Raw genomic sequence first — 13956 nt, forward strand, 5'->3', positions numbered from 1 at the left:
GGAGGCAGTACAACTAGCGACAGCTACTAGCCTAAGTATGAACTATTAGGAATTAGCGTGACTGAGTTGTCTTGTGTTTATAATAAGCACTAAGAATATCCAAATATTTCCGCCTAGATATTTCTGAAACCCATAAGTCTTAAGTGTTTTGCATTAAAAATATCTAAATAATTTCGCCTAGATGTTTCTGCAAGCCGTAACTCTTAAGTGTTTTGCATTAAGGATGTCTAAACTAAATATTTTCGCCTAGATATTTCTGCAACACGTAGCTCTTAAGTGTTTTGCATTAAGAATATCTAAATATTTTCGCCTAAAGGTCTCTGCAACCCGTAACTCTTAGTGCTTTTCTTTAAGGATATCTAAACATTTTCGCCTAGATATTTCTACAACCCACACTTCTGAAATGTTTTGAAGTTTGCTTATTAGCGTTACTCATATATTGTTTTTACATTATATGTCTAAATAGAATGACATGGCATTCATAGCCTACATTGTCTAAATGGAACAACTATTTCGTTTCGTTTTATATTGAACTAGACGTAAAGTTAGGTTAAATGACGCGCACTCGCATAGGAAAAAAAGAAATGTTAAGTATATTACCGAGGCTTGTTTTGTAGCTTTTGAAACTTCTATCATCATCCAACACACAGGTCCCTGCCTCTCCGTAACTGTGAGTGATGGTAGTGGGGTAGAATTGAGTGCCCTCTGCCGGATGAGGGTCGATTTAATGGCGCAATAGTGAAAGAAAAAAAATAACTATGGGTGAGAGAGCTCACTGATTAGACAATATACCATGTACTCTTGTCTGTTGCTTGTTTAAGCGAAGGACAATTCAAATACAGACAACAGCTTAAAAAAAAAAAAAAAAAAAGTAATGCTTTCATGAGGGTAAAGTTGTACTCCTATTAAACGAAGTTTTGGAATGATTAACAATCGTTCGGAGTATGCTCATAGAAGTACATCTGTTCTTTTTTCTTTACATAGATTTTGAGGTTTACTTATTTTTAGATACAGAGAGAAACGAATATAAGAAATTTTTCGTTTCAAAGGGAAATCCCTGGGTACGAACGTATCCTCTCCCAAACTGGAAGCACAATGTTAGCTAATTTAGACTAATTATTTATTTATTTATTTATTGAAAAATAGAACAAAACAGTTGTTATATTCCCTTACAAATGCTTATCTTTCATTATTTACTTATTAGGGGCGTCATTTGGGAAGGGCAGAAAAGATACTGCCCCCTGAGTTTGGGAAATACATGTTTTTTTTTAATTAATAAAGTGTATATTGTAATTGTACTCCATATATAAAGTAAGTCCTGACTAACTGATCAATGATCAGGCCAAACCGCTTACGCTAAAAGTTTGAAATTTGAAAAGGAGATAGTATTTGTGATGTAAGGTCCCACTAAGGAATGATTTTTGGAAACTCGACGGGGGAGAAAGAGAAGAGGCAATTGTTATCTTCAAATTGCCATATTTCGAAATGAATTTTTGAACACAACTCTGTCCTCGAGAGGTTTTTGTCATTTTACTTTCATTAAATTGCGTATAATAAGGGACAGGTTTAAAACTTATGCCGAAAATAGTATATTTCAGGACCTTCTCATACTAGCGCGATGAAACTTTGTACATAAACTACATGTTAAAAACACTTTCAGAATTTCCGAAAATTCCACTTTTAAGATTATACCGTAAGTCTGTCAATTTCTATTACTTCTATTATTATTATTATTATTATTATTATTATTATTATTATTATTATTATTATTATTATTATTATTATTATTATTATTATTATTATTATTTTACCACGTTGAAATCCATGTTGTCTGTTTTATCATCATGGGGAAAAGATTGAACTGCCTTAGACTTAATATTTGCTAAAGAATATCATGTAATGTAGGACCCTTTTGTTGTTTTTCAAAATTCGAGTTAAGCGAATAACAGTTTTCTGTAAGAAAAAAAAATGCTTCTAAATAAGATGCCTTCAAAATTTGTTCTTGTTTATTTATTTATTCATTATTTTTATGGAAATTATGTTTTGTAGCTGTATTTCATACTGTTTTTCGTACATTCACGTTTGGATGATACAGTTTTTGAAGAATGGCTGGCTGGTTTACTGAACTCTTAATAAATTCTTAGAATGAACCCAATATTCCTGTTCGTTTCGTTTATTATAATGTCAATGTGGGTTTAAAATCGACCACGGTGATCTATTTTTGTAATTGATTGTCCATACAGTTCTTCCAAATGTCTGTAATGGTGCAGCGAGAGAAAGAGAGAGATTCTGAAGTACAGAGAAGAGGTTGTGTTTTGGGGTCCTACTCTTTGCATAAATTGCAGTATGAGTATTGATTTCAGACGATTTTTTTCCAGGGAAGATGTCAATACACAGGGTGTTAAAGTAGTACTATAAGAATACTGGTAAGTGTTGTTGACCATGATTGGATATTTTCCCCGGGGAAATTTTTTTCACAGCTCCGGGTGGAAATTCCCCCTTCTTTGAAATCATCACTGTATGGTATAGTCAGTCCAGTTTAAGCTCTAACTAGAGAGGCAAGTCTATTACAATACCTTCTGATGGTAATACACAAATGAATGTGCAGAGAACAGGGAGGCATTCTATCAAATCTGGCAAAATATGTATAGTTTGAATACGAAGAGGTGAAACGATTGTAGAGATTTCCATTACAAAACGAAGAGTACGTACTGCCATTACCAATGTTTTAATTCAAACATATGTAGCTCAGCATAAAATTAAAATTTCATATTGTTTATTTATCTTATAGGTCTATAGTAGTGTTCTTTGAAGATATATCATTTGGTAAATCATGTTCTTTTTAAAATTCTAACAAAACAATATGAAGTTTGTAAAATTTTGTTATTGCTACTACAATCAATAGATGGCTTCTCAAACTCCATGCTAAAGAGTTTGAAAATTCAAACTTCATATGAATATTACAACATAAAATTTTAAAAACAGTGTTTATCTGCATTTTCTTATAGTTTAGATATCAACACAAAAAGAGTACAATACATGATTGTAATTTATCGATTGTCTGAAACTTCCCTATAATGCTCTATGAACCAAATATAATTGCCTCCCCTGCATTTAAGAAACATGCTGTTTAATAAATTGTATACTAATAGAAAATATATTAATGAAATATTCGAAACCCTTATCTCGGTTCTTGCTCGGTCAGGTCTAATATAACTGACAATTCAGTTATTATTCTTCACTTCTAGTTCACATACGTATGAACCTATTTAGGAATATTCCATATTAGGAAAATCGCCATTTTCGATAATTCTCTTTCTACATACGCTTACGTGATTCTCTGTGTACTGAATCTTTATGCTCTTATGGTACACTATATATATGTCACAAACTCAACAATAATGCATGCCTCTTTGCGTACATTCAGCAGCCTGGAAATATATGTCAGAAAAACTCAAGTTCTTCAAAAAAATATTCTGCAGCAAAAGAAAATGTTATATTATCGTTGGGCAACAAACCACTCATGCGCAGACTGAGGGCATCACTATGCACAAGTTTACGTAAAGTCTTCTCGGGTGCAGGACATAATAGATAAAATAGTTCTGTATTTCATATTAGGAATGTATTCCATATATGGTGCACCCACCCTACCCACTTGCGTGATCCTAATAACTTTACAATCTTATAATACTCACTAGCGTGATCCTAATAACGTTACAATCTTATAATAACCACTAGCGTGATACTAGTAACATTACAATCTTATAATAGCCACTAGCGTGATCCTAATAACTTTACAATCTTATAATACTCACTAGCGTGATCCTAATAACATTACAATCTTATAATAACCACTAGCGTGATACTAATAACATTACAATCTTATAATACCCACTAGAGTGAGTCTAATAACATTACAATCTTATAATAGCCACTAGCGTGATAATAATAACTTTACAATCTTATAATACTCACTAGCGTGATCCTAATAACATTACAATCTTATAATACCCACTAGAGTGAGTCTAATAACATTACAATCTTATAATAGCCACTAGCATGATCCTAATAAATTTACAATCTTATAATACCCACTAGCGTGATCCTAATAACATTACAATCTTATAATACCCACTAGAGTGAGTCTAATAACAGCTACTTTACCGAGCGAATAGCTCAAGTAGTAGAGCGTTGGCTTCGTATTCGGGAGGTCGTGGGTTCGATTCCCGCTGCCGACCATCCTGACTGGTTTTCCAGGATTTTCCTCAGTCCTGCCAGGTAAATGCCGGAATGGTACCTACTAAACAGGCCCTGGCCGACACCTTCCCAAATCCCTTCCATTGTTATTGTTGTTGTTAGCTAGGCCTATCCAGTATAAAATGGCCTCTGTGCTATATCTGGTGATTGTTGAAGAAAGTAAAATAAAATAAATAATAACAGTACCATCTTATAATACCCACTAGCGTGATTCTAATTAAAAAAAAAAAAAACACGTAACATTATGAGTCGCTTTACACATAGATGCTGTAAATAGAAATTCATGTTTCACCATGGAATTTAAAAGTGTTTTTATCGTTTATAGTAACTTATTAAAAGGTATTTTCTTCTTATGTTAAATAGTTGTTCAATAGGTAAACTTAATAAATTGAAATATCGCTTCATTTACATTATTTTCATTCGAATTAGGACATCTTTACAATAAATCTTCATTCTTAGAAAGTAGGACTGCTATACGGGACAATTACTGAGGCGTCGTGACGTCTCTTCTCAGAAACTTTATTGGTTTCTTTTGTAGGAAGTCTGTTATATCCCGAATCTCATCGCAATACTTATGTCTCGTCTCGTTTCATAGACTATATTACCAAGAAGCAAAAAATGCACATGGCATAAACATCTACTATATAACTTGCATGAAGATATTAGTAAAATATCTTTTGTTTATCTTGTTCTAAGTACACATTGTAAACTTGACTTACTAATAAATACTATTGAGATATACTTTACTGTACTGTGGGAAATGAAATTTTACAGAATTGTTGTTTAACACTGCATATCGCATTTCAACAAACGCTGTAAAACAGCAAAATATAAGTAAGAATTACGTATACATTAAAATTAAAGTTCTAAGTATAATTTTCACCCTCCCCCCCCCCTTCTCTCTGTTATTCAGACTGTCATCTTGATGATGTATACATGATATGTGCGCAACGTTCCCTTGCGGGAAAAGCAAGAGCAACCCTTATCACCATGATCATCATCATCACTACGGCTGATGTATGAGTCCCTCTCCCCCCCCCTCCCATCACGCAGGCAGCCTCGGCCCCAATTAGGTAGCGTGTCTAGCTCTGCCGCTCGGAGAGGGGGGAGCCAGGATGTGTGTCAGTCGGTGTGTGATCGGGGGGCTTCTTGATCGCATCTCCCATAGAGAAGCTGCTAATGGGAGAATCCACTCACTTACAACTGACTAAACGTCGGATGCGCTGTTAAGATAATGATGGTGACAGAGGTTGAAGACGTTCAGAATATCCCCAAGATGCACGGGGCACTTGGATCAAGAGGTTCCTGTGACTAATTGGTTAATATGACGAGACTTCATCACACTCTTTACACATTCTTATGCGTATACACATCTACTACTCCTCTCCATATGTAGACGTGCTGAATATGGTCCTCACCTCCTCCCAGTACCATCATGTCTTGATAGATGAAAAATGAAATGAAATCTTTAAGTTTTATGTCTCACGGTTATGCCGGTTAGGCTAAAGGAGACGGTGATGATCAGAAATTAATGAAATGGTGGAATGAAGAAAGTGGGAGGAAACGGGAGGACCTAGCACGGTGTTTGTCCACCACGAAGTCCACACGGCGCGAGCTGGGATCGAACCAGGGACCCAAGCACCGGAGGTGAACGCTCTACCACTGAGCCACCGCGCCTCCTGTCTTGATAGATGAGTACACACACTGAACAAAGAATAGTTTAAGGCAGTACGGTATGTGCACTTGGTTGTCTCGTTAATATTAATAATTTGCATATTGAAACACATCAATCGTGCATATCTGTGTTGTCCACAAAATGAGATCAGACAAGAAGTAAAATTATCTTGTTTCGTCTCGTAAACTTTTGTAAAAAGTATCGTCTCGTCTCGATTATCAAAGAACTCTTCCTCATCTTGTCTCCAAACTTTTATCTTATCGCTTTTTGTAAATTTATATACAAAATTTGTCCTGACACTTTAAAAAAAATCATCTAGAAGTTACTACAATCCATCCACATCACAAGAGGTCAATGAAGAGTGTAATATAAGAACATTTAAACAATATTTATTATTGGATTATCTTGTATACATGGGCTGAGTTATGGGAGCATTGCCCCCCCCCCCAATTTTTTGACAAAAAGTAAAAATGCCACTTATAAGACCCTTCAATTCTCATTTGTATTTACCGTGTCCCCCATCAGACAATTCCTAACTCCGCCCATGCTTGTATAATGTGTAATTTGTTGTCCACCACACACTTTTTCCCATTCCACTATTAAGCCACACAGAGCGTTGCGAGTTTGAGATGTGGCTTGCACCTCTCTCTTACCATTAATGGTGGGGAGTAAACCACCCCAACAAAATTTCACATATCTCAAATGATTTGCATTCTTTAAACGTTGATAAATACACTTCATTATGTTCGTACAATCAATTTCTAGTTTTTTTCTTAATTTTATTTTTCTCCTAAAAAAATCAAGGACACTATATATGGTGTAAGCTAAGTTATACTAATCCAATCGAGATCAAAGTTCGCATAGTGATAGAACTTGACCTGCTATATAACCATGTGAAATATTGTTGCGCAGGCTTTTGAGTTCCCGAGCAATGAACGGTTAAATTTTGAGTCATATTTTCGATTAAAAAAAAAAGAAAGAAAAAGAAAACATACACCAAATTCATCCGATCAGGATCAAACTTGGCGTCGTGGTAGAATTTGACTTTCTATATACATATGCGAAATATTATGTCCCCTATGGAGGCTTTCGGTTTCCGAGTCAAATTTTACGCCATATTGTCGACAAAACACACACAAACACACACACACACACACACACACACACACACACACATATATATATATATATATATATATATATATATATATAAATGAAAAGTCTAAACATCTAATTTTATATCTCAAAGAATAAGGGTATGGACATCTCTCTGTAATAGTTGCAACTCCACCCCCTTTTGTTCCCAGATCTTTTGTCATTCTAAAAGAAAAGCCCAAATACCAAGTTTCACATCTCTAACCTTCAGAAATTCCGAGATAATAGTCATTTTAAGATAATAATTGCTACCCCCTCTTCCCTTCCTTTCCCGCCGAATTTCCAAAACTCTGTCAATGGGATCACACATCATAAATCCTATGCCCTATCTAAATTTGAAGTTTCTGGCTTAAGTGGTTTGGCCTGGGCGTTGATCAGTCGTCAGGGCTTCTTTATTTATACATATGTACTGTACATAGAGAGATATAGAAAAACCTATTCGTTATTTACTGTGTATTTATGATCTCTGTTTCAGGTGCGTTGGGGCGACAAACACGGAGGCTACGGTGAACATTACTGGGAATACAACCACGTGGATAAGGGCTACGGCCATGGGAAGGGCCATGGTGGAGGGCATGGAGGAGGCGGAGGTGGTGGTGGAGATTATGGAGGCAGCTCAGGTAAATAAATACTCTACCGTGTTAACTAAATAAAAATAATTATCCATGTACTGTAAAATGTTTTGCAGGCTTTCCAAAGTACTAGTTTTTTCATGGTTCAGTTCATTTTCTTAGCTTGGAAATGTTAACGGTGTTGAATACGTTCACCATCTTTCTTTTAACTAGGGTTGCCAACTGATTGGTATTTTACGTGCCGAGTGGTATTTTTTTGTGAGGTTCGACAAACTATAATTATACCGTATATTAAGGTCGAAAATACAATTGTTCTTCATTTGTTTTGAGGATGATTATGAAAGGGTGTTCATAATTTTATTTTTCAGACATACCCTAGTTTTAGCAAATTAATTTATATGGGGTATTTATTTTTGTTTTCTTTTAAATGACCCTTATTTTCTGATAATTACATTTTCGTTATATCTAATTTTTAATACTTAATAATAAAATTACATTTTACATAATTCAAATTCATTTCGAAAACGCAAATATGACATTTAACTATACTTGAAGAAAAAAAAAACATTAAAATAAAAACACTGAAATTCTACTTTATTTCAAGAGAACAAACAAACGAAAATATAAATCATTGAACTAAGAAAATAAAGATGTCATAGGTATCCACCATTGTTAATAGTAGATCTTGTCCTTCACAAGCTCGGTGTTGGGTAAGTTGTAAAACACAAACATGTATTTTTTAAAGGAAAATATTACAAACTTGGAAGCTTTTCTCCTAAAATTTGAAGGGAAATCCTTCTCAAAATGACACTTGACGAAACCAAACGTAAAGAAGATTAACTCTATAGAAACGGTCGTGGCATATAAACACACAGTCGATCATTCCATTGTGGACGGATGTGGTAGATACACACACCTGGACGGAAAGAACAGGTGTGGTATTTAAACACAGTATTTGGACGGAAAGGAAGGGTGTGGTAGATAAACACAGTATCTGGACGGAGAGAACGGTTGTGGAAGATAAACACAAGACCTGGAGGAAGAGAACGGGTGTGGTAGATGAACACAGCATCTGGACAGAGAGAATACGTGTTTGATAAACAGTATTTGGAAGGACAGAACAGGTGTGGTAGATAAACAGCATATACATAGAGAGAACTGTTGTGGAAGATAAACACAACATCTGAACGGAGACAACGGATGTGGTAGATACACACAGCATCTGACGGAGAAAACAAGTGTGGTAGATAAGCATAGCATCTGGGCAGAGAGAATGGTTGTGGTAGATAAACACAACATCTGGACGGAGAGGACGAGTGTGGTTTATAAGCTTCATTTCCATTTAATTTATCAAATAAGTCAGTCAACACACAACCATAAACTTGGATTGCTTTCGAGTTTCCTTTTTTTCGACGCTAAAGGATCTCTAAAGTGTTAAGAGTGATTTCCCTTTGGAAGAAAGTTCTGTGTTCTTTTCCCATATCCAATATCTTTCAACTCAACACATCCATGAGGTTATGAGGATTTATCTCAATGAGTCCAATAGTTATTTAACCCGTTCCTGATTTGATGCATAGCCACACGTACACATTTGCTTCATTCTGAATCTCAGCGCTGTATTTCACGTGAATAATTTCGTGACCGTATGAGTTTTCTGACAAAATTTCCATTAACAAAAGTGCTGACATTTATTTTCGATGTACTTACACTTGTTCTCGGCTTATTTTAATATAATTAGTGTTTTCTGATTTGACCACTTTAATTGCTCTAACAGCAGATGGAGTTGAAGTAGCACCAGGCATGTGTCAGAAAACATCCGATCATGGCAAAAACAAAAACTGCCCTCGCTTGGGTAAATTTCTAATTATACTTTTTAAAATAATAATAATAATAATAATAATAATAATAATAATAATAATAATAATAATAATAATAATAATAATTTGAGAACGCTTACTCTGAGGGAAGAACGCAGACTGAAAGTATTAGTGAATAAAAACCTGAGACGAATATTCAGACCCAAGAGGAACGGGAATGAGGAATGGTAGAAACTTCATAACGAGGAACTGCATTATTTATACTGTTTACCGAACATTGTTAGAGTCATCAAATCTAGGAGGCTCAGGTGGGCAGAACATGTGGCTAAAATGGAAGAAAGTAGGAACGCTTTCAAAATTTTAACTGGAAATCCAGTCGAAAAACGACCATTAGGTAGACTTAGGGGCAGATGAGAGGACAATATTAAGATGGATTTCGTAGAAATAGGACAAAGTAAAACCTCGATCCAGTTAGCTAAGTACAGAAATCGATGGAGAGCTTTTGCGAACGCGGGATTGAACCTCCGGGTTCTATGGGCCATACAGTTAATTAGTTAGGAAGCTGAACCAAAATAAACTATATTTAAACTTATCTATCGTGATGTCACAAGAAAAATGACCTCAAAATTAAACTCTTTGAAATACCGCTCATGTCAATAGTGAAAGTGCTCACGCTTGGATTATGTTTCGAATTGAATTTGTTGTACTAGCTTGAGAGTACCGAATGCAAAGAAATTATTCTCACAGAATATTACTCTTTATACCCATGAGACATTGATTTTATTATGTGTCAATCAGGGGCGGATTGAGGACGGATTTCTGGGGAAGGGGTTGTAATACTGCTACTTAGAGCTACTTTTAAGAGTTCCAAACTGGGATGGGTTTTATTTATATATAAAATAAAATAAAAGTTTCCTCTTCTGGGGGGGTGACGATCGCCCAGATCGCCCCTCCCTGGATCCGCCACTGGTGTCAATGACCAACATTAATACTTGCGAGGGTGTTAGCAGTAACCCGAAGTATTAATTGTGTAACAAAAAAAAAAAAAAAACAGTAATGAAATAAATTTTTTTGCAGGTTAGGTGCCTACAAAAGACATAAAACAGAGGTATTAAAGCGGTTAACTAATCACTCTAGAGCAGTGGCGGATTTAGCTCGGGGCCGCGGAGGTTTAGTCCTCCCAGTTTTCTGAGTGACAAAATAATTTAAGATATTATTTATATATTTTTGAAAGTTTATGGTAAAGTCATGATATGCCTCTCATAGTTTGGGTTGCCGCTGGCCCCCCAGTTTTTATATTCTAGATCCGCCACTGATCTAGAGAGCAATGCTTCACGATGTAGAGTGTTAATATCACCCACAGGATAGTACGAAAGGGTTTCCACTACCAGTAACAACATCCGAAATCTATTCATTCATATATTGAAATAACAATTCGTTTAATTATCTTTATAGGTGGCTACGGAGCAGCCAGTACTGTTACCAATACACACACCGGAGCTGGTGGCGGAGACAATCCGATGCACGGAAGCACCGGCAGTGGTGGTGGCGTAAGATTTTACCCAGGAGGTGGTGCATATGCAGCAGAACCCAGTCAGCAACACTTTGGTTACTTAGGTGCAAGCAGTGGTAGTGGTGGCAAAATCTCATTTGAAAACACAGGCCCAGGACTTCAACCATTCCGTAATTTGGAACGGAGTAGCACAAGGGACCATACTAGCTACGAACAGTGAAAACTTTAGTTGACACTTGTTAAATAGTGCTTAAGTGCTTCTTTCGCATTCAGAATGTTTCCAGTTCATCTACAATAATAACTCCTTGATATACTTCCCAAGTGCGTACCTTCCTCAAGACGCCTTCGTCGTTGAGGAGATCGTCTTTTGTTTAGCATCTGGCTGTTGGCCAAATGTTTTGAGAAAGAGGCTGCAATAACGACTAATGACTCTTAATTCCAGAAGCTCAGTAAGACATTAAGATGGCCACGAAAACCCTATTATTTTCTTCTTACTCCTTTCTTGCTGTTGTCGATGTTATTTTCTAAACTGTCAATCTTATTGTTGAAATGGATCTCAGATGTTTTGTCACTTTCTTTTTATTGTTGACGAATTGTTGTTTCCTTCTATTTATTACAATCTTTTTTTGTTACTATTGTTGTTATTGCTTGATACCTATTAAAATTCTTTTTTTGTTTATACCACTGGCTGTTTTCTTACGTGATGTCTCTTAAATGCATAGTTTATGTACCGTATAGTGTGTGCTATGTGTCTCTCCAGCAGTGAAGACAGGTTAGATTTTATATATTCTCTATATATATGAGCATGCCGTTTTTGGCCTGATAATGGGCCGACCTTTGACTGCAGAACAATCGTGGGCCAATATTGGTCCGATAAAAAAAAAATGAAATCTTTGAGTTTTACGTCCCACGATTATGCCGATTAGGCTAAAGGAGACGGTGATGATGAGTGATGAATGAAATGGTGGAATGAAGAAAGTGGGAGGAAACGGGAGAACCCCGAGAAAACCCACGCACACGGTGTTTGTCCACCACAAATGGTCAAATACATTAGGCGGCCAATTGCTCATGGATTATGTTTATTTCATAAATATACATTGGCTACGAAAATGTCACCAGTGTAAAAACAAATTCCCCAGCATATGACGTTAGTTTATGATCAATCTCAACATTCACATATTTATCATATTTCTGAAAACTTGGCCAGTTTTTTTTTTGTGTGTGTGTGTGTGTGTGTGTGTGTGATTTAGTTGAAGTTTACTCAATTATGATATCTCCCAGTGTAATTATACAGTGCGTTCGCAAAGTAACTATACATTTGTCATGCATCATATAACAAATACACAGAACATACTTGCCCTTACAGTAGTCGTTGAGAATGTTTCCCTTGGCGTGCAAGACCTGAATTTGATTCCCGGCGGGACTTATTAGGTTCGCATACTACATTAAGCTATAGATCTACGTCTCATATAGCCTCGCTGCTGAAAGGGACGCTCAACTGAAAGTTAAATAAAATAAAAAAAAAATATTCCCCATGAAAATCCAGACGTCTCTGCATGCGTTTCGTCTTGATCTCGAATACTTACAGCTTATTTATGTGGAATTTTCCTGGTAAAATCACGAATAGCAATTTGAAGCACTTCGATAAATATTACTTTCTACAAGTATGTAACCCCAGAAGGAAAAAGCCGATGTTTTCAAGTGCGGGAAACGAGATGGCCACAAACCTTAGAAATGATTTGATCCCCCGAAAATCTCTTTGCAATAACCTCATGGGACTCCAAGCTATATGGGCGATTACTCCGCCTTGTTGAATGCAAACATTATTAATTTCGTCCTCGGTTAGCTTTTCCATAATCTGGTATGTGATTTCACAATAACAATTTCAGTTGTTGTTTCTACAAATAATATTGGGACATCTATCCTTCTGAATACATTTATCTTCACCATCGAATACAGATGATATGGTATTTTGCTTATAGTCTTCTATCTATCCAGTCTCCGTAAATTTCTCGGTTAGTAATCTTACACTATATCGATCAGGAACCGACATATCTGGAAATCTAACGGAAAATCGGTCTATGTGTACTTACATGCTCACGAAAATAGAATTTAACGCGAAATATTCATTGTTCTAAAAGCTACTCATAACATAGCATCATTCTAAGCGCATACAGGAAGACACAAGAATCTCAATCGTTCCGAGGCATTGAACGCATATAGTTGTTGTTCACGAAATATAGTTGTTCAACATAATCGTATTCACATATGTGTACTTACTTTTGGAACGCACAGTAGCCTACATGGGGAACAGGTGATAACTTATTTTATTTGTAATTGAACAGTCTTCAAATGCCGATACTTTCTACTGGAAATTAGAAAATAATAACAAATATACACTTCTGCACTAAGGAACCTTATATATTTTCCATTCAAAATACTGGTTCATAATGGTGGCAAGCTGAACTTTTTTCAGGTAGTAAACAAATAATATGCTTGAAATAAATATATTTCAATTTTGAAATAGTACATTTGAGAGGTAAATCATAGCTCGCGTTACTAGTAACGGAATACTCTTTACAGTAATATTAATATTGAATGAGTACAGTGTTGCCAGAGTGAAAAAAACAGGTGTAAGAAAGAAGTAAACACATTTATCGACAATATGGCTTTAGAACTTGAGATTTTACAACTTTTATAAGCGTGATAAAACCTTCCATTCCTAAAATAAAAACTTTTTTGTCTTAGTTTTGGTTGTACTATCAATAAACAAACAAAAACTATCACTATTTGTCGTTATCTGGCGCTTTGAGATTCAAAAATCATACACATCTCAATATCAACAGAAAGACTTACGTAGACGTACCTTTACGTAGGGTTAAGAATAATCTTGCAATGACGTCATAGCCCCCCATGCTCGCTGCGAGATGCTGACTGACGATTTAAAATGCAAACATTTTGCCCATC

General features: G+C 35.8%; 1 protein-coding gene across 1 annotated transcript in view; it reads left to right on the top strand.

The window, feature by feature from the left end:
- LOC145668251 (uncharacterized) overlaps positions 1–11656 on the top strand; it is a 35633-nt gene extending 23977 nt beyond the window's left edge. The window contains exons 3-4 of the mRNA XM_081735942.1: positions 7563–7707; positions 10932–11656. Coding sequence (XP_081592068.1) covers positions 7563–7707; positions 10932–11209 — 423 coding nt within the window. The 3' untranslated portion in view covers positions 11210–11656. The remainder of the gene's footprint in view (positions 1–7562; positions 7708–10931) is intronic.
- Positions 11657–13956: the final 2300 nt, after the last annotated feature.

Source organism: Thermobia domestica, chromosome 1 (assembly GCF_964235325.1).
Source record: "Thermobia domestica chromosome 1, izTheDome1.hap1.1, whole genome shotgun sequence".
Classification (NCBI taxonomy): domain Eukaryota; kingdom Metazoa; phylum Arthropoda; class Insecta; order Zygentoma; family Lepismatidae; genus Thermobia; species Thermobia domestica.